At 46.3% G+C, this 22,062-nt stretch overlaps 1 protein-coding gene across 1 annotated transcript in view; it reads left to right on the forward strand.

Annotated features, from left to right (window-relative positions):
- LOC108797477 (vasoactive intestinal polypeptide receptor-like) overlaps positions 1–22,062 on the forward strand; it is a 166,796-nt gene that overhangs the window by 18,135 nt on the left and 126,599 nt on the right. Inside the window, exons 2-3 of the mRNA XM_018569074.1 lie at positions 18,288–18,378; positions 20,980–21,076. Of these exons, the coding sequence (XP_018424576.1) occupies positions 18,288–18,378; positions 20,980–21,076 (188 nt within the window). The remainder of the gene's footprint in view (positions 1–18,287; positions 18,379–20,979; positions 21,077–22,062) is intronic.

Below are 22,062 nucleotides of genomic sequence, written 5' to 3' on the forward strand. Positions count from 1 at the left end.
GTGTCACTTTAATTTATAAAGGGAACAACACGGGGGAATCTGCCGGCATTGCAAATATATACTGAATATCTTCTTCTTCCTTTTTTTGTTGACATTTTTATTTTGACCGGACGTACATTTTTATATACAAAGTGTTTCCCGATAAGCCTAAGATTACCTAAGAGGAGATACATGGCAAAAAAGCTTCAGGTGGTCACGACGCGTATCACTTTGCCATCACTATGCAGGCTCTTGTGTTCTACATTGGAACGGCTAATAGCCCAGAAAGCCGGCGGAGGATATGATTGTCGGGGACGATGCGATTGGAGAAATCATTGACTGAAATGTTTTTTATCCGGCTCTTGTACTCCAACAGAACAAAATGTTTATTCTAAAAATAAGTCATATTGTTTTTATTGCTTGTTTATTTATTTATTTATTGAGCCTCCCAACTTGAAAATACTATTTATTTTATTGTGTATGGATATATGAGCAAAAGTTTGTTTATTCAGTTCAGCTTTCACCCCGAAACATTCCCTACGGACCAGAGACATTTTGACCTATCTATCTATCTATCTATCTATCTATCTATCTATCTATCTATCTATCTATCTATCTATCTATCTATCTTTTCATTCTATGGTATCTTTTCATTCTATCGTATCTATCGATCCACTCACTGGCCACTTTATTAGGTACACCTCTTGAACTGCTAGTTAACACAAATATCTAATCAGCCAATCACATGGCAGTAACTCAATACATTTCGGCATGCAGACACGGTCAAGATGATCTGCTGAAGTTCAAACCGAGCATAAGAATGGAGAAGAAAGGGGATTTAAGTGACTGTGAACGTGTCAATGTGGTTGTTGGTGACTATCTATCTATCTATCTATCTATCTATCTATCTTTTCATTCTATGGTATCTTTTCATTCTATCGTATCTATCGATCCACTCACTGGCCACTTTATTAGGTACACCTCTTGAACTGCTAGTTAACACAAATATCTAATCAGCCAATCACATGGCAGTAACTCAATACATTTCGGCATGCAGACACGGTCAAGATGATCTGCTGAAGTTCAAACCGAGCATAAGAATGGAGAAGAAAGGGGATTTAAGTGACTGTGAACGTGTCAATGTGGTTGTTGGTGCCAGACGGGCTGGTCTGAGTATTTCAGCAACTGCTGATCTGTTGGGATTTTCACACACAACCATTTCTCGGGTTTACAGAGAATGGTCCGAAAAAGAGAAAATATCCAGTGAGTGTCAGTTCTCTGGGCAAGAATACCTTGTTGAGGTCAGAGGTCAGAGGAGAATGGGCAGACTGGTTCAATCTGATAGAAAGGCAACAGTAACCTAAATGACCTCTCATTACATCCGAGGTGTGCAGAAGAACATCTCTGAACGCACAACACGTCAAACCTTGAATCAGATCTGCTGCAGCCATAGAAGACCACACCGTGTGCCACTCCTGCCAGCTAAGAACAGGAAACTGAGGCTACAATTGGCACAGGCTCACCAAAATTGGACAATCGAAGATTGGATAACCGTTGCCTCGTCTGATGAGTCTTGATTTCAGCTGCGGCATTCAGATGGTCGGGTCAGAGTTTGGCGTAAACAACATGAAAGCATAGATCCATCCTGCCTTGTATCACCGGTTCAGGCTGGTGAAGCTTCGTATCATGGATGTGCAGCCGACAAATCTGCAGCAACTGTGTGATGCTATCATGTCAGTATGATCCAAAGTTTCTGAGGAATGTTTCCAGCACCTTGTTGAATTAATGCCAGGAAGAATTAAAGCAGTTCTGAAGACAAAAGGGGGTCAAACCCGGTATTAGCAAGGTGTACCTAATGAAGTGGCCAGTGAGTGTATATAAATATATATATAGAGAGAGAGGGACAGTGTGTTTTAGTGTTCGGGCTTGTTCACACCAAATCCGGACCAGATCTGCATACGTTTCTGCACATGCAGCGCAGAGTGTTTTGCTGCGCTTTTTGAAGCGTTCTACAATTGTGCGTTCCAGTGCGAGCGATTGAACTGGGGGTGGGAGGTGCGTTTGGGGTGCAATTCAAAAGATCCACCCAGTCTCCATACCTTACGAGAACTGGAGTTGATCCTCAGCCTGGGGACCAGTGCTGGCTGCTGTGCTGTGACGGAGCTCCATCCATATGCATTGCTTGCACAGCTCCCTTTTGCGCGCCCTGTAGAGGTGCCCATCACAGGCCCAGCTGGTGGTTCCCAGTCCAAGCTGCCTGCAGATAACTACAGGAGGGGGTGGAGACAAGACTAGTCACCCTGCACAAGGATAGGCGGCAGCAGTGAGCGGTCTTTATTACAGGAGAGGGTGGAGACAAGAACTCCTCTTTCTCTCTCTCTCTCTCTCTCTCTCTCTCCTCTCCCTCGCACTCTCTCTTTCTCTATCCTCCTCTCTCGCGCTCTCTCTCCTCTTCTCTCGCTCTCTCTCTCTCCTCTTCTCTCGCTCTCTCTCGCCTCTTCTCTCGCTCTCTCTCTCCTCTGCTCTCTCTCCTCTGCTCTCTCTCCTCTGCTCTCTCTCCTCTTCTCTCTCTCCTCTTCTCTCTCTCCTCTTTTATCGCGCGCTCTCTCTCCTCTTCTCTCGCTCTCTCTCTCCTCTTCTCTCCTCTTCTCTCTCGCTCTCTCTCTCTCTCCTCTGCTCTCTCTCCTCTTCTCTCTCTCCTCTTCTCTCTCTCCTCTTTTATCGCGCGCTCTCTCTCCTCTTCTCTCGCTCTCTCTCTCCTCTTCTCTCCTCTTCTCTCTCGCTCTCTCTCTCTCTCCTCTGCTCTCTCTCCTCTTCCATTGCTCTCTCTCTCCTCTTCCATTGCTCTCTCTCTCCTCTTCCATCGCTCTCTCTCTCCTCTTCCATCGCTCTCTCTTTTCTCTCTCTCTCTCCTCTTCTCTCGCTCTCTCGCTCTCTCTCCTCTTCTCTCGCGCTCTCGCTCTCCTCTTCTCTCGCGTTCTCTTCTCTCGCGCTCTCTCTCTCCCCTTCTCTCACGCGCTCTCTCTCTCCTCTTCTTCTCGCGCGCTCTCTCTCTCCCCTTCTCTCTCTCTCTCTCTCTCCTCTTCTCTATCTCTCTCTCTCTCCTCTTCTCTATCTCTCTCTCTCCTTCTCTCGCCTTGTCTCTCGCGCTCACTCTCCTCTTCTTTTCTCTTGCGCTCTCTCTCTCTCCTTCTCTCGCCTTGTCTCTCGCGCTCACTCTCCTCTTCTTTTCTCTTGCGCTCTCTCTCTCTCCTTCTCTCGCCTTGTCTCTCGCGCTCACTCTCCTCTTCTTTTCTCTTGCGCTCTCTCTCTCTCCTTCTCTCGCTCTCTCTCTTTCAGGATACAATGTGTGTCCCTCTCCTGTCCAGCACCCCTGGTGTGCACAGCTTAGATAACTCAGCTCGGAAGATTCTTGAACACGGATGATAAACACATAAACACTGCAACTTATCAACTTTGTCATCTTGACTGAACAGCAATGTAATTGCTAACAACAAACCTCAAGTTTGTAAATAGTTTCAGTAAATAAGGAAACTTCTCCCCGAATGATCTTATTTGAGGAACATTATTAAAACTGAAAGCTGAACTCCAGTCAATTTTTTTTATTTTCCTTAGATGTGACAATTCCTTCCTCTGAACCTTTGACCAATAATGGCAGCATGGTGAGGTGACTGATGCCAGGAGAGATACATTGTAACATCTACACAGAGAATGTGATCATTGCCCTAATTGTACATCCGGTAAAGTCAGATTGGAGGATGTTATGTTCTTATAGTGGTTGCCGTGGTGGCCATAAAGGAAGCTTTTTGCACTCCTTGTACCAGCGTGATAGCAGAATAATAAAAGGGAATATAGGGTCAGCTGCACACACAGAGAAATGTTACCCTCTGCCTCTGAAATGTTACCCTCTCCTTGTATCTCTAAAGAACCCTGAACAGCAATGGCATATGTTCTATAAGGCTGGGTTCACACCTGGGCGTTTTTCAGCGCTGATCGAAGCGCTGAAAAACGCTCAGCAAGTGAAATCCTATAAATTCCTATGGGCATGGTTCCCACCTGGGCGTATTTCAGCGCGTATCCATTGTGATTCCTGAGAGTGGCTCGGGGTTAACAAAGCGGTAACCCCGAGACACACTCGGGAATACAGCGTAGGTCTTACCTTGTCCGTGATCCCCGCTGTGTCCTCCGGCCGCTGCCATCTTCCGGGTTCCGTCCCTTGCGAGCGTCCGCGTCGCAAGGGGGAGGAACTGGCGGGAAGTTTGAAAGTTTATAAAAAAGATAGAGAAAATAAAGGGAAAAAAAAATCATACCACCAGGGAGGTATAAAAACGAGCGTGGAACGCGCGTTTCACTGAACGAAAAAACGAGCTGAAAACGAGCTGAAAAAACGCACCTATAATACGCCCAAGTGTGAACCCAGCCTTAAAGGAGAACTATGGGGTCAGGGCTTTTCCCCATAGTTCTCCTTAGGGTAACGGGAGGACACAAACTAGCGTCCTCCCGTTACCCTAAGCTCAGTATACCGCGAGCTACAGCTCCCTGTATACTGAGACGCCGCAGCTGGAGCGGATCCCGACATCGATGTCTGGATCCATCCAGCTACGTGACTGACAGCTGGTTCTGCCTATCTAGAGGCAGAGCCAGCTGTACCCGCCCCCTCCCCCGTCCGTTCCGCCAGTCAGCGCTGGCGGATCGGAGGGGGGAATCCAGCCCCTCCCCTGTCATGGCAGAGCGCCGTGACGGGATCGAGAGGTGAGGGAACGCCGGTATCTGTTCGCTCACTTCCCGATCTACTGAGCCGACCTGTGACAGTCTCCTTGTCACAGGTCGGCTAGAACTATGAGGTGAGTAAAAAACACTCATCTGATAGTTCTCCTTTAAGCCTTAATCCCAGAGCACCACATTGTCTGCTTGAGATACTTCAATTAAACGGCTTCTAAATCTTTGTTATGCTGCCTTGCCAAAATTAGAGAAGGTGCATTCGGAGTGTCCACCATAATGAGGCGGCCTCGGGCTGCAGCACAGGCGACTAACAGCACCAATTGCTCTGCCCCGGCCAACAGCTTGGATCCTTTCTCTTGGCCGCCTCTGGCGGCGAAAAAGGTGGAGACGGCCTTGGGTGCATTATTTAAGGGCCCATTCAGAGTGTATGAGCTGAAGTAAAGGACATCTAGAGGTTCTTGTGTGGCAGTCTAAATAAATTCCAAATCCTGTTACTATGTAATGCACAAGCCCCTAATGCCAACACTTTATTTGTCTTTGGTGACTGAGCCGAATCCTCCTCCATTTGTGTCTCACACTCTCCCCTTTCCCGGCACTGCAGCTGACAGCGGGAGGGTTTTCAGTAATACCTTCTCCTCCCACTGTGGTGCAAGCAGGCACAGCGTACATGGAGGATGACAACTCTGCTCTGAATTCAGGAGCAGTGCAGCATCATTGCCACCCCATCCCAGAAAGCTGCATTAGGGGGACTTCACTGGCAAGAACAACTTGTATTATGGGAACATCTGAGCTAGATCAACGGATATTTGTAGGAATTTGGAGGCAGACTAAAAGAAAACTGTAAGTGCAGATGCAGCTCTTGTTTAAATAGAAGGCCACAGTTCTTCTTTGACACATTGCACATCAAAACAAATGAAAAGGTACGGGATGGGCCCTAAATTATGGAGAAAGCAATTGGAGTAATTGCGAAATGCTGAGGATGTGGTAAGTGATCCTTCAGAAGAAAAAGTGTTGAAACATCAATTTCAGCATTTTTGTTATCGGTCACCGTTCAGACAAAACAACACCCTTGCATGCCAGGAGGACCGGTCCTCTCCTCCGGCACGTATAGAGCGGACATGGGGACCCAGTACAACACACAATGTTTAGCTATGACTCACAATTACTAAGAAGATGGAACAGAAATACATTGAAATATTTATATAGAGATAGTCACCCTGGGTGGGCAGACGTGCCACTGTCAACCGCAGTGATTAAATACATTTTATGAAGTATGTAGAGGGCATTTTAAAAATGTTACATTGAAAAAGCATTTGGCTACTTCTTTAGAGAGACCCTGTCGCCAGATTCTTCATTTCAACATCAATCTTCCCATGGGATTATATGTACATTGAACATATCTACTGCATATTTACCTGTAAAAGCCACCCTCGTGTAGAGACCCAAAAGCCCTAAGACTATGGCTGGGTGCCGCCATCTTGGGTGTGATATCAGCAACCTGAGAAAACTCAAAGTATTGCAATTCCCGACTCCTATATACTCACCTGACATGTGGCCCCTTGCATCTGTGGTCCATTTGTTGGTGGTGCGCACCCCACTTGTTTAGTAAACAATCCTTACTTCCAAACATGCCTAGTAAAAGTCACCAGAACTAAGACCAGCTGTGGACACTGGGCGTACTACTCACGTCCAAAAAACAGCTTCATCAAAGTACACAGGACGTATGTGGTATGCCCTTATCACAATTTTTTTTATTTATATACAATGAGTGGCCAGATTATTATGACCACCCCATCAGTACTTCGTTGGGCCGCCTCGTGACTTCACGAGATGATGAAAGGTGATGCGAGGAATCTGACACGGCACTGTTGCCCTTCTGTTGTCTTGTACCAGTCTTGCCCCTCCCCCGTTCTGCCCTAACATTGACTAGTCGCTGACGACCACAATTCTCACGTTCAGACCCAGATTTTCGGCTGACAGTCCGGTCTTTAAACACTTTAACAGCAGCTGCTCTTGAACATTTAATGAATTCTGCTGTTTTGCTGATACTCGCTCCATGGCTCCGAGCGCCAACAATCACCCCACGTTCAAAGGCTGTTACATCGCGTTGTTTCCCCGTATCTTCAGAAACAAATCACTTCCACTGTCGTGGTAAACAACCCGCTTCCCTATTTATAATGGTCTGGCCCTCTAGCAACTTCAGCGCCAAATTATAGCTAATTAGCCTACAAACGTCACGTGGTCATAATAAACTGGCCACTCATAATTTTATATATATATATAATCAGCAACAGTAATTTGTGTTCACATTGCTGGTTGGGTTGAGGCTTTTTAAGACCATTGGGATGCCCAGGAGTTGTGGCAAGTTAATTACAGTTTTTTTAATAATGAATATATGTACGGTAAATAGAATGTGACACCACTGCCTCAAACCAACTCCGTAGGGTAAAAGAGGAGAGGATAAGAGAAGGGATATGTGAATCTGCTGTTATCAAGAACAGCTTGCATCATGGGAACATCTGAGAAACCAGAAAATATATGTCCTTACATGCTGGTATTTTTATGTCAGACACAGTTTGAGGGGGACATGTATGCTGGGACCATCACACTCAGATATCTAAGCAGGGCCCTGGGTTGTTGCTATCCTCGGTTTGCTCCCTCCTGTGGTCCCCTACCCCCATGGGGTGATGTCCACTACTCTGATAGATTCCCTTCTTCGTGCTCATGTGTTTTTTTTCCCTCACACCTGAGGAAGCCATCAAGGCAAAACGCATTGAGTGTCTAATCCACCACGACATAACCTGTTAGGCAACCAACTCAGCTTACCAATGATGGACTTGTCATACTCATGATAGGAAAGTTAAGATGTTTATGTGATATGAAAATTGTATGTAGGTCGGTGGGTCTATAGGAGATGCATCTACTCGTTTCATGGAGACTGCACTGTTTTTAAAATTTGTATGTATGCATGTGTTTGTACAGGTGAAACTCGAATAATTAGAATATCGTGCAAAAGTAATGGCAGTAAGTGCTGCAAAAGGGGCCCAAACCAAGTACTGAGTACATATGCATGCTTGTACTTTTCAGAGGTCCAATATTGTTCTATGTACAATCCTTCTTTTATTGATTGCATGTAATAATCTACTTTTTTGAGGTTGTGGATTTGGGGTTCTTGGGGTTTCATGAGCTGTAAGCCATAATCATCACAATGATGACAAACCACGGCTTGAATTATCTTGCTTTGCATGTAATGAGTCTCTCTCATATATTAGTTTCACCTTTTAAGTTGCATTAGTGAAATAAATGAACTTTGCACGATATTCTAATTATTCGAGTTTCACCTGTATGTGTGTGTGTGTGTGTGTGTGTGTGTGTGTGTGTGTGTGTAATATAAATTGGTAAGCCGTATTAGTCCAGTAGACAAGATGTCAAAAAAAACTAAAACTGAGTATTGCAGTGTGCAATGATACCTTTCTTTTCGGACTAACAAAATATAAAAAAGACAATCTTTTGAGTGTGGACCTCTCTTCTTCAGGAAGCAATACACACACATTATATATATATACACACTGAGTGGCCAGATTATTATGACCCCCCCCCATCAGTACTTCATTGGGCCGCCTCGTGACTCCACGAGATGTTTAAAGGTGATGTGAGGAATCTGACACGGCACTGTTGCCCTTCTGTTGTCTTGTACCAGTCTTGCCCCTCCCCCGTTCTGCCCTAACATTGACTAGTCGCTGACGGCCACAATTTGCACGTTCAGACCCAGATTTGCGGCTGACAGTCCGGTCTTTAAACACTTTAACAACAGCTGCTGTTGAACATTTAACGAATTCTGCTGTTTTGCTGATACTCGCTCCATGGCTCCGAGCGCCAACAATCATCCCGCGTTCAAATGCTGTTAAATCGCGTTGTTTCCGCGTATCTTCAGAAACAAATCACTTCTACTGTCATGGTAACCAACCCGCTTCCCTATTTATAATGGTCTGGCCCTCTAGCAACTTCAGCGCCAAATTATAGCTAATTTGCCTACAAACGTCAGGTGGTCATAATAAACTGGCCATATATATATACCTTTTAAAATGCATGAATAAAATGCTAAATTTTACTCAAATATATGTATTGTGGCCACATGGGTAATGGTAAAGCCCCATTTTTTTTCCATTTTCAAGTCATTTCAATAGGTGTGGTACCCATATGTAGGGCCTATCATAACATTGCTAACAGTTCAACTAGAAGATATCTTTAGAGGAATATGCGGATAAAGAGTTCTATTCCCACAAACGGATGAAATAGGAACTATTCTTCACTGGATATTCACTCTGGTTCACAGGTAACACGGGCTGCCCTTCACCGAAATGCAGGATCATCACCCAAATAGAGAGAGAGAGAGAGAGATACAGAGATACAGAGGGGGAAGAGAATCCACTCCCGGAGGCTGACAATTTTATTACTATGCAAACAATAGATTTATTTTTAAGTATGTGAATTATTTACCTTCAATAACAAAAGGCATGTGTGGGTACATTGAAAGTTAGAATTTTGCAATTCTAAAATGTCATTCTGAGACGTCCCCATCAATAAATAGAAGGAAAGGTACTTCTTCTTCTAAGGCGTAACTCCATGCAGATTTAAATAAATAAAATTGTTAAATATAAAACAAATTTACATAAGCTGAATGTTTTATACTTTCTATCAGTTTCTGTTAATACTGGTAGTAGAAAGTCTCCCTTTTCTCTCCTACCCATCTACAATCTGAAGATTAACATTTTAATATAGATGGGGGAATAAAGATCCGGATACGGCTCCGATTTTTCTTTTTTCCACATTTTTGTTTCAGTTTGACATTATTTGATGTTCTTGTTTCACGTTATCAATAAGGATGGGCTCGGGCGTGTTCGCAGCTCCACGTGCCGAGCCCGCCAGGAAGCTGACAGCGTGCAGCGCCAATCACAGGTACTGAGACATTTTCCCGATCCGCAGCGGCAGAGTTCGGGAAATGTCTCAGTGCCTGTGATTAGCGCTGTCAGCTTCCTGGCAGGCTCGGCACGTGGAGCTGCGGACACCCCCGAGCCCATCCTTAGTTATCAACAGTCTGTGGCAGCCATAGATTCAGGTCTGTTGTTTTTCTAAGGATATATGGTACCAATAGACTCCGGACCTTTAAGCGTTGGTGACCATATTCATTCTTTCATTTTTTTCACTTGCCAAACTTGCTTCCGCCCCCCAACCTTGTTTCCTTTATCCCAGTATATAAAAATAACAAAAGTTAATCATTTAAAAGGTTGGATGAAAAGGTCAATGCAATACAACACCTTTGATGGTTAAATGGTGCATGTATACAGGTCTATAAAACAGGCCGCAGAAAGGGACAGGGGAGGTGGAATGAGAAAAAGAGATTTGGTTCCAAAAAGAAAGACAGCTGGAACAGACATAGAACCAGCATGTGCCGACTCTTCCAAGTTCTTCCTCATACGGCCTTTCTTTTTGGACAGAGGGATGTGTCAGGACAATATGAGCACTAGGAACTGTGTACTCTAGAGATTAGCGACTGGTAGAGTTGATCTTGAATTTTGTATGACATCAAATTCTGTGAATTTAGACGGCTAATCCGAATTACAGTTTAGTATTTGGTAGTTCAGATTAATAATAGGCTTCTGGGAGAAAGGAACCAAAGTCTGTTTTGTTGTTGCTTGGGCACAGTGGAAAATCTAGGGTATGGCACATGCCTTGGGTGCCACTTCAAAGGAGGCGGGTCAGCGCTCCATGGGTCAGCAAAAGTTCCCAAACCCATGGACACAGCTGACTTTTTTTTCTCTCCCATACACATCCCCCTCACCTGGCTCTTAGCCACCAGGGATGCTCTGGCTGGTGTTCCACCCAGCTCCTGGCAACCAGTGATGTCACTCGTTTTCTAATAGGCTTCTGGGAGAAAGGAACCAAAGTCTCTTTTGTTGTTGCTTGGGCACAGTGGCAAATCTCGGGTATGGCACATACCCTAGCTGCCACTTGAAAGGAGGGGGGCACCGCTCCATGGGTCAGCAAAAGTTCCCCCCGACTCATGGACACAACTGACTTTTTTTCTTTCCCATACACATCCACCCCACTTGGCTTTTAGCAACCAGAGATGCTCTGGCTGGTGTTCCACCCAGCTCCTGGCAACCAGTGACGTCACTGTTTGCCAGGAGCTGAGCGGGACGCCGGCCATAGTGTCCCAGGGTGCTAAGAGCCTGTGGGGGAGATGTCTAAGGGCCATGCACATCTCCCTGTCTAACTCTTAGCAACCAGAGCTGGCAGGGAGGTGTGTTTGCTGGTGGGACGCCAGCCAGAGCATCCCAGGTTGCTAAGAGCCAGGCGTGGAGATGTGTATGGTCCTTAATACATCTCCCAGCCCAGCTCTTAGCAACCTGGGACGCTCTGACTGGCGTCCCACCCAGCTCCTGGCAACCAGTGAGGTCACTGGTTGCCAGGAGCTGCGTGTGCCAGTGGTGCCGAATGTTGTAGTTACTCCTCTGCTTGGGCCACCAGGTTCCCTCCCCTCCATCTTCTTATCCCTGGTAATGAAAGTGGCTCAGGCTGTTTTCTGTCCTCATTATCTCATCAGGCTTCCAGGAGCTTCCCCAACCATTCTGCACAATTTTGCATCATTTTCTGCTCTGTAATGCACACCTTTTTTGGAGCCTGGTTTGGATTCCCATTGATTTCATTGAGGGCTTCCATTTTGGAAATTGCAACTTCCAATTGCAACTTCCAATGTCATGGGTTCCCTATTTTTGAAAAAGTTCCCTTTTTCTTTAGGGACTGGTTCTCTTTAAAGCTTAATTCATTGTTGTTGAATATAAAACTTCTCCAGCTATGAGTGTCAGGTTATTTCAGGGTGGCTTTGCTTTCACATATGCCATTACATTGAATTATCATTGAAATCATGCAAAACAATGAGCCTGTATGGAAACATGGCATTGAGACTGCATTCTCATTGACTGAATTGAGGCTGTGGGTGGCATCGACATGAACGCATTTAGATGGTAGCAAATGACTGCCAGTTACACGCCAACGCAAAGGAAGAGGCCAGCGGCTCCGAACGGTCGCTGCCAAGGCAGCTGGTTGCTGCTGTCAGTCTGCAGTGACCTCCATGTCAGTGAGGGAGAAAAATGACAAACGGGCTGAAATAACAATCTTTAAAATTCTGCAGAAGCTATGAGTAGATAACGGGCGTTACGCAATATTGCCAAATGGCCTGAGACTGCGGTTAGTATTTTACAGCGAGGGGCAACATAACCACTGGAAAATTGTATAATTTCCAGCTATCTCTCTGCAGCCTCAGCCAAAAAGTATAAACTGAATGTCCACTGCTATCCAGCAAATACGACAGTGCTGCTAACACTAGCAAGTCCAGTCAGTGTTCCCTAAAGCCCAACTTCAGGCTAATTTTTGTTTTTAAAGTCCCCCAGCATAACTTAAAATAAAAATAAAAAATCAGCTCAGCTTACAATACTGACCTCCTGTCCAGCACTGTCCCCTGCAGTCATGCCTTTCCGCCACTAGATGTCCTCAGTCTTCAGTGTTGAATGACACCCAGTGCCATTCAACCCCCAAAGACTGAGGACATACTTTAAGTGCATTGTATCATAGGCCTGGCATCACCATGACACCCTGCAGTCATTGGTTCAGAGTGTGACACTGCTCCCGGCATCATCAAGGACCACCCACCCAGGACTCGCCATCCCTTCTCAATTACTTCAATCAACAATGCTACTCATTGGTGCTGGTTGGTCTGTTGGCAAGGGTGAGCGTTGAACAGCTGGACACCCAAACTGCTGTGCTTTGTTTGAGACCAGACGTCAAGCTCTCCATTGTACGGCTGGTACAGGACAAGTGTCATCAAGGCGACATTTTTTTTTGAACATTCAAATTCCCTTCATCTCCTGTACACTGAGTGGCCAGATTATTATGACCACCCCATCAGTACTTCGTTGGGTCGCCTCGTGACTCCACGAGATGATGAAAGGTGATGCGAGGAATCTGACACTGCACTGTTGCCCTTCTGTTGTCTTGTACCAGTCTTGCCACTCTCCGTTCTGCCCTAACATTGACTAGTCGCTGACGGCCACAATTCGCATGTTCAGACCCAGATTTTCGGCTCAGTCCGGTCTTTAAACACTTTAACAACAGCTGCTCTTGAACATTTAACGAATTCTGCTGTTTTGCTGATACTCGCTCCATGGCTCTGAGCGCCAACAATCATCCCACGTTCAAAGGCTGTTAGATCGCGTTGTTTCCCCGTATCTTCAGAAATATCACTTCTACTGTCGTGGTAACCAACCCGCTTCCCTATTTATAATGGTCTGGCCCTCTAGCAACTTCAGCGCCAAATTATAGCTAATTTGCCTACAAACGGCAGGTGGTCATAATAGTCCGGCCACTCAGTGTATACCAGCTAAATGAGCAAGTCAGATTAACAGCTATTAAAACTGGAGACACATTGTACCGTTGAGCTCAAGGAAATGGCTGAGGACACCTTGCCAAAACCCGGGACAGCTCCTGAGAATCGGGGACAGTTGGCCATCAGGACTTTGTTGTCCTAACTGACTTCCCGCAAAACTTCCAGGATCAAAGACTATTTTGGCTGCAGTGCTATCTTCTCGTTTTTTTTTGGTCTAACTAGGTATCTGAGGAAATTAATTTCGTGTAATTGCCTTCCTGTGTTTTTGTTTGACAAGCAGATATCGCCAAAACTCTTGTATCGATTTCAAGAAAAGTCAATAATATAATTTTTTTTCCAAACACGGCAAATATTTGCCTTCCGTTTGATCCCTGGCGGAGTTCACTGCAAAATGCTGTGCCAGGACGGACTTTTCTCTGTTTGTTTGCCTTGTTGCAGTTATAAAAATGATGAAACTTGCATGTTTCCTAATATTTTAATAGTATGTCCGGTGTGGTTCATAGGTTTGGTACTTGGAGTATCGGAAATAAAACTTTTTTTAGGTATGAATGGATTTAAAGTTAAATATTATGTATAGCCAAAATCATATTGGACACAGGATGGAATGGTTAAAACTAGGGATGCACCGATACCAAGTACCATACTCGGTACAAGTACTTTTCCAGCTCCAAGACTAGACCAGAGAAAAATTCAAGAGTTAGGAGGCCGCTGTCATTTGTAAGGATCACACGGAGCTCCCGGGATTTGTACATCTCTGTTTTTATATGTATGATTTTGTTTTTATAAATATATATAAAGGGATGCACAGATACCAGTTTTGCGAGTACAAGTCCTGATACTGGTCCAAGTCCTCACGGATACAAGTACTGATACATTTTTGTTGTCATGTGACAGTTTTTCTAAAACAATACAAACTAATGATTTCAGGACAGCGGTGGAGCGTCAGAGCCCGGTCCCAGCTGCAACCGCTGCAACCCTGGGAGTTCTCGTGAAAATTCCAAGTATCGGCACTGGTATCTGAAAAGTATCAGTGCATCCCTAGTTAAAGGAGAACTATGGAGTTAAGGCTTTTCCCCATAGTTCTCCTTAGGGTAACGGGAGGACACAAACTAGCGTCCTCCCATCACCCTAGGCTCAGTATACCGCGAGCTGTAGCTCGCGGTATACTGAGACGCCGCAGCTGAAGCGGATCCCGACAATTGTGCCAGGATCTGCCCAGCTGCGTGACAGCTGGCTCTGCCTATCTAGAGGCAGAGCCAGCTGTACCCGCCCCCGTCCGTTCCGCCAGTCAGCGCTGGCGGATTGGAGCGGGGAGGGGGCAATACAGCCCTTCCCCTGTCACGGCAGAGAGCCGTGACAGGATCGAGAGGTGAGCGAACACCGGTATGTGTTCGCTCACCTCCCGATCTACTGAGCCGACCTGTGACAGTCTCATTGTCACAGGTCGGCTAGAACTATGAGGTGAGTGAAAAGCACTCCCCTCATACTTCTCCTTTAAAACCCATCAGGAATACTTTTTTGAATGTGTCCCATTGGAGAGATTCCCCTTCACTTCCTTTCCTGCAGACAGGACACTTTGCAAAGCCAGATGTCAATGGGTAAGTGGTTTAAGGCAGTGGTTCTCAACCTGTGTAACCTCAGGACCCACATTTGTCCGTGGTCATTAAGTTGCGACCCAAGCGCGTTCTGGTGCGGGCAGTTAAGCTATGGGCGGGAGGTGCATTTGGGGTGGCATTCAAATAAATGGCAATGTACATCCCACACCAGAGCGTGTAGTAGGTGTGATTGAGTGGTACAGCGTGTTTATCGCACAGGGCTGTTCGATTTACGCACTGTGCTGGTGTGAACGGGCCCTCAAAAACACTGACGGCTCTTGTACACTTCAATATGGTTTAGCACTTGACTATGAGATGAATCTTCCATTGGATCCGGCATCTTCCAGAGTGAAGAGAACTCTAGTAGTTGCTGGATGCAGTGGTGCCCATGCTAATGCCCATGAGTCATCAACCATTGCTCGTGTACACTTCAATACAGTTTATCACTTCACTATGGGTGCAATCTTCCATTGAATTCAGCATCTCCTAGAGTGAAGAGAACTCTAGGAGATGCTGGACCCAGTGGTGACCCTGCTAATGCCTATAAGCCATCAACCATAGCACTTGTACACCATTTATTACATGACTTTTAGATGAATCCTCCATTGGATTCAGCATCTCCCAGAGTCCTCTTCATGCCTCTAAGCCGTCAACCATAGCACTTGTACACTTTTAGCACTTGACTATGAGATCAATGTTCCATTGGATCCAGCATCTGCTAAAGTGAAGAGAACTCTGAGATGCTGGATCCAATGGTGCCCATGCTAATCCCCTTGAGACGTCAACCATAGCGCTTGTATACTTTTAGCACTTAAATAGGAGATCAATGTTCCATCGGATCCAGCATCTGCTAGAGTGAAGAGAACTCTGAGATGCTGGATCCAGTGGTGCCCATGATAATGCCCATAAGCCATCAACCTTAGCACTTGTACACTCTTGTACCATTTATTACATGACTTTGAGATCAATCTTCCATTGGATTCAGCATCTGCCAGAGTTCTCTTCATGCCCCTAAGCCGTCAACCATAGCACTTGTACACTTCAACCATAGCACTGGACTATGAGATCATTGTTGCATTGGATCCAGCATCTGCTAGGGTGAAGAGAACTCTGAGATGCTGGATCCAATGGTGCCCATGCTTATGCCCATAAGCCATCAACCATAGCACTTGTATACTTTTAGCACTTAAATATGAGATCAATGTTCCATTGGATCCAGCATCTGCTAGAGTAAAGAGAACTCTGAGATGCTGGATCCAGTAGTGCCCACGCTAATTCCCTTGAGACGTCCACCATAGCGCTTCAATACGGTATCCTAAAATATGGATCCTCAATATGTAATGGCAATATAAATACGGTATCCTCAATATGGATCCAAAAGTAGGTAAACCTACTTTTTGATCCAGCATTTTCTAGCTCCATCCCTCAGCAATCCAAACCCAAGATAGGTAATGACCCTTCCCTACTTTATTCAGAACAAAGCAGAGCTCAAAGTTTGATCTCAGCTAGCAGGGGGAAGTGTTTTGCTAGCCATCCACTCCAATTTTACAGTTCTATCACACTCGATAGGCTCCACGTTGACTTGAAAATCAAAAAGAGAACAGCTTCTCTGTCCTGCTGTGTCATGCCAAGCACCACCATTTCACCTCGACGTCCATTTCCCAGTAACCCAATACCTCTCTGCACGCAAACTGTTTATATTGACAGATACGCAGGGATCAGGCAGGTCCCGGCTTGTCCACTTATCGTTATTGAACTAGCCGTAAGAAACATTCTTTATATTGTATGAAAATGCGGACAAGGGAAGACGGCATGTACTCTGTGTTTATACTCGGCCAAACTAATTGCTTTGTGTGCAAACAAATTAGAGACAGAGATTATCCCGAGGTATTTATAAGTCACCCTTAGAGCACGCAGTGTTTTAAAGCTTGAAGATCGAGCCCGACTGTATTTGCTGATGATAAAACGTCTGTTTTTGAAGTGCGTTCATGGCTACAGCTAATAGGAGCCTAATTTACTGAAGGTTAAAGCGTAACTATGGGCAGAATCATGATATAAAAGATATGAGGCGGTCTCTCTGTAGCATGACAACAGTAGTTATTGTATTTCTGAGTCCCCCATGTAACATCATTTATTACATGTTGATCTTGGTAGAAGAAATGTTATTTTTTTCCCCATTTCCTGTAATAGGGTGACAACGCTGTTTTTAGTATGCAGTGGAATCGTTCGGCAGCTTGTGACCACATGGAAGTCTCAGATGGACTTATAGCTTTCCTTGGACTTTAAAGCTGAACTCTGCCCTCCCCATAGTCTTGCACAGTTGTACAGGATCCTCTCCTGCACTGAAATTGCTTACTCCAGGGGCGCCCACAATTTTTCGTCTGGAGATCTACTTTTCAAATGACGAGCTCAATAAGGTCTACCAACGGAAATACACCTTTATTTAGAAAAAAAGCACATTAAAATCGTTACTGGGACTACTGCCTCTCTCTTTCGTGCTCTCTCCTCGCTCTCTCCCCATTTCCCTCTCTCTCTGCTGTCTTTCTGTGGGCCAGTTCACATCACAAAGTCTGTGTTCCAGAGTGTTCGGCCTCGACGATCGCACTGCAGGCGTGGGGCGTGGCTGCGGTGCCATTGCCTTCAATGCACCGCCACGCCCCCTCCCGCCCCTAAACGCAGGGAGCCGGCTAGCTTGCGTTCCAGTGCGTTCTAGAGGCCGACGCTCTGGAGCGCAGACTTTGTGGTGTGAACCGGCCGACGCTCTTGGCTGTCTCCTCTCTCTCTCTCCCCTGTCTCTCTCTCTGCTGTCTCTTCTCGTTCTCTGCGGTCTCCTCTCTCTCTCTCTGCTGTCTCTTCTCTCTCTCTGCTGTCTCTTCTCTCTCTCTGCTGTCTCTTCTCTCTCTCTGCTGTCTCTTCTCGCTCTTTGCGGTCTCTTCTCTCTCTGCGGTCTCCTCTCTCTCTGCGGTCTCCTCTCTCTGCGGTCTCCTCTCTCTGCTGTCTCTCTCTCTCTCTTCTCGCTCTCTGCTGTCTCTTCTCGCTCTCTGCTGTCTCCTCTCTCTCCCCTGTCTCTCACTGATGTCTCTTCTCGCTCACTGTGGTCTCCTCTCTCTCTCTCTGCTGTCTCTTCTCGCTCTCTGCTGTCTCTTCTCGCTCTGCGGTCTCCTCTCTCTCCCCTGTCTCTCTCTCTCTCTCTGCTGTCTCTTCTCACTCTCTGCGGTCTCCTCTCTCTCTTTGCGGTTTCCTCTCTCTCCCCTGTCTCTCTCTCTCTCTGCTGTCTCTTCTCACTCTCTGCGGTCTCCTCTCTCTCTCTGCTGTCTCTTCTCGCTCACTGCGGTCTCCTCTCTCTCTCTGCTGTCTCCTCTCTCTCTCTGCAGTCTCTTCTCTCTTTGCGGTCTCCTCTCTCTGCTGTCTTTTTTGTCTCTCTGCTGCCTCTTCTCTCTCTCTCTCGGCTCTCTCTTCTCTCTCTCTCCTGACTGCCTTTCCTTACCTGCACTGCAGCTGCTTCCCAGCTCTTCTCTCACGTGCGCCTTCCTCTCCTTCCTCAGTGCTCGTGTGGCTGACGCTGCATACGGGGAGAGGTGCCCCACACCTTCTCGTCTGCAGCGTCTGGCACTTTCAGCTGCTCAGTGCGCTCAGGTCAGTGAGTGTATTGCGATCTACCAGTGTTCGCTTTGCGATTGACCTAATGGGCACCCCTGGCTTACTCCAACACATTGTGAGAAGCTCCCAGTGTGCAGTGAGATCGGAGGAAGCACTTTCAGTCCAGGAGAGGAGCCGGTAAAACTGGCAAAGGCTGAAGGGAAGGCCGGATGTCGCTCTTGTTGAAATATAACGTGTGTCTACAGAGTAAAGACGGTCATCCTGAAAAATACACTGAGTGGCCAGATTATTATGACCCCCCCATCAGTACTTCGTTGGTGATGCGAGGAATCTGACACGGCACTGTTGCCCTTCTGTTGTCTTGTACCAGTCTTGCCCCTCCCCCGTTCTGCCCTAACATTGACTAGTCGCTGACGGCCACAATTCGCACGTTCAGACCCAGATTTTCGGCTGACAGTCCACTCTTTAAACACTTTAACAACAGCTGCTGTTGAACATGTAACGAATTCTGCTGTTTTGCTGATACTCGCTCCATGGCTCCGAGCGCCAACAATCATCCCACGTTCAAAGGCTGTTAAATCGCGTTGTTTCCCCGAATCTTCAGAAACAAACACCTTCTACTGTAATGGTAACCAACCTGCTTCCCTATTTATAATGGTCTGGCCCTCTAGCAACTTCAGCGCCAAATTATAGCTAATGTGCCTACAAACGTCAGGTGGTCATAATAATCTGCCCACTCAGTGTATAACTTCACTTTGTAAAGTGAAGGTGACACCCGTGTACAATAGAAGATGACTCGGAGAGTGGAAGGATCTCTCCTGAAAATTGGGCTTTGCCATGTTGTATTCTTTTGTCCAAATCATTAACGCCGGAGGTAAAACAAGAAGGAGGAAAACTCTCTCGTGGCCATTTGACGGCACCTTTTTGATGTGTCACCTTTTCAGGTTTCAATTACCTTCTCTACGCCTTTCTCTTTTCTTCCCGTGTTGCGGTGACAGGATTAGCGGTATCTTGCCGGCTGTGTTGAGATTCCTCTTGGCATCCAATATTGTGAGAACAGTGAATAATTTATCTGCTCGCATCCATCCATTGTAACCTGCTTCCTGTTGTCTTGTCAAGGAAAGATTTCTCCGGGAGAGCCAGGCCCGGTCCACCTGTCCTATATGGTATCTCAGGCTGTTCTCCGGGAGAGCCAGGCCCGGTCCACCTGTCCTATATGGTATCTCAGGCTGTTCTCCGGGAGAGCCAGGCCCGGTCCACCTGTCCTATATGGGATCTCAGGCTGTTCTCTGGGAGAGCCAGGCCCGGTCCATCTGTCCTATATAGTATCTCAGGCTGGTGCATTAGGATGGTCCTAGCTGTGGCCCAACTATAGATCCATATAGGCTAGACCTGAATGTGAACCATCAAAATGTATTCATTTATTTATTATTATAGAGGATTTATACAGCGCCAACAGTTTGCGCAGCGCTTTACTATATAAGGAAGACATTACAATCACAATACAATTCAAGACAAGATGGTAAGGAGGGCCCTGCCCCTGAGGGCTTACAATTTAAAAGGGAGGGGCCAGTGATACATGAGGAGGTGGCTGTGTGGGGATGAATTGTTTGAGAACGTGATGTTTGAGCAGTTAGGTTGAGGTGGGATAGGCTTCCCTGAAGAGATGAGTCTTAAGGGATCGCCTAAAGGCAGTCAGAGTGGGAGATAGACAGACAGTTTGGGGTAAAGAGTTCCAGAGGATGGGAGAGACTCTAGAGAAGTCCTGGAGGCGAGTATGGGAGGAGTTGACAATTTTATATAGAGCAAACAATTTTACGCAGCGATTTACACAGTTGCACATTCACATCAGTCCCTGCCCTCCAGGAGCTTACAATCTAAGGTCCCTATCACACATGCTTACATACGAGGGCCAATTTAGACCGGAGTCAATGAACCTTCCAGCGTGTCTTTGGAGTGCGGGAGGAAACCCAGCACAAGCTCGGGGAGAACATGCAAACTCCTTGCAGATGGACAGAGATAGTGATGGACGTGTTTCTATTCTGAGCTGGGTTCTAAAATGGTGCCGGATGTCCCTTTGGGCCCTGATCACAGTTGTCACCTCTGCACTTTGCTGAACTCTTATTAATAAAATATGTGATGCTCATCGCCGAGAGAGAGGCGAGCTGCAACCCCCGCTGTGTACAAAGAGCTCCACTCCGGACTACACCCTGTGAAGGTTCTCATGTATCCAGGTCATGGCATAGACGGTGACATTCAACTGGACTTGTTCTGCATTCATACCCCCACCATACCAGGAACATACCCCAGTATTTATACCCCCCATACCCTACCGTACCCAGAAAATACTTCAGCATTTATACCCCCACCGTTACCTGTGTGGATATAAATACTGGGGTAAGTTTCTGGCACGGTGGGAGGTATAAATACTGGGGTATGTTCCTGGTATGGCGGGGGAAGATCCTCTGTACAGAGAGTGATGGGAATGGCACAAGGTTATCTATACAGCGCTACAGACTATGCCAGAGATATACAGATGATATGATGCATATATGTTCATTGATCAGCTCGCAGTGTGTGTTTCCGGCTCCTCCTCCTCTCGCTGTTTCTCACATATATTCTCTCTTTTTCCTGCAGACACTTTGTGTTCCGGAGGAATGCGCTATTATAAAGATGGTTGAAAACAGACTTGCGGAGTGCGTCGGACATCCGGACTATTTCAATGATACCGCAGGTAAGACCGAGGACAGTCGGCTCCTCCCTTTTTATGAAAATGCAGCCCGTGTCTGACCTGATACCGTGTTTATAGCCATGAACCCTCCTAATAATATGATAAGTACTGAGGTTGCCTCTACCATTAAACCTGAAAGGTCGGCGAAACGCATCAGTGAGAAGATGATTGATACGGGGGTCTGGTGTCACGCCTGTTGTTGCGAGTGACTGATTGGATCTCAGCTGCGGAAGGTATAGAGCGAGGTAGGTATGAAGAGAAGGCTTCTCAGGCGTGAATCTCAGGCGTCGCTCCCAATCTTTATCGGGGAGTTTGAGATGCTTGCATCATAGCCTTGTAACAAAAAGAGGAAGAGAGGTATGGCTATTGCTTCGTAGCTGGCAGTCTCTATAAATGACAACTAGGATACGGATAGTCAAATGAAAAACTAAGGTCACTGATACACAGGTATTTTGAGTAGTATGATAATCCCAGCAGACAAGTATAGTAACCCTCTAGAGCAGGGGTGGCAAACTCAAATTCATCGGGGGCGGCATCAGCAGTATGGTTACCCTCAAAGGGCCGGTTGTATAGGACTATGCATCTACTCTTTATTATCATAAATAGTTGCCTCTGCATTCAGTTGCTACTGGTTTTAATAATAACTAGCGTAATAACTACCGTATTTTTCGCTCCATAAGACGCACTTTTTCCCCCCCCAAAAGGAGGGGGGAAAAAGTGCCTGCGTCTTATGGAGCGAATCCCGACGCCCGAGACATGCAGTTTCGGGCGCCGGGCGAGTAGTAGGAGCCGCTGCTCGTTCAATACGAGTGATCTAACGAGATCACTCGTATTAAAACCGAGCAGCGGCGACGATGGAGATCACCATAGAGCAGACGAAGAATAGACGTTCTTCGCCTGCTCTGTGTCATCACTGAGACCGTGGCGCTGTAATCACAGCGCCACCTGTCTCAGCGGTCACTAACTGCAGCTTCTGTCACAGCTTCTGT

Source organism: Nanorana parkeri, unplaced genomic scaffold, assembly GCF_000935625.1.
Source record: "Nanorana parkeri isolate BGI_ZX_2015 unplaced genomic scaffold, ASM93562v1 scaffold1283, whole genome shotgun sequence".
In the NCBI taxonomy this organism is placed as follows: Eukaryota; Metazoa; Chordata; class Amphibia; order Anura; family Dicroglossidae; genus Nanorana; species Nanorana parkeri.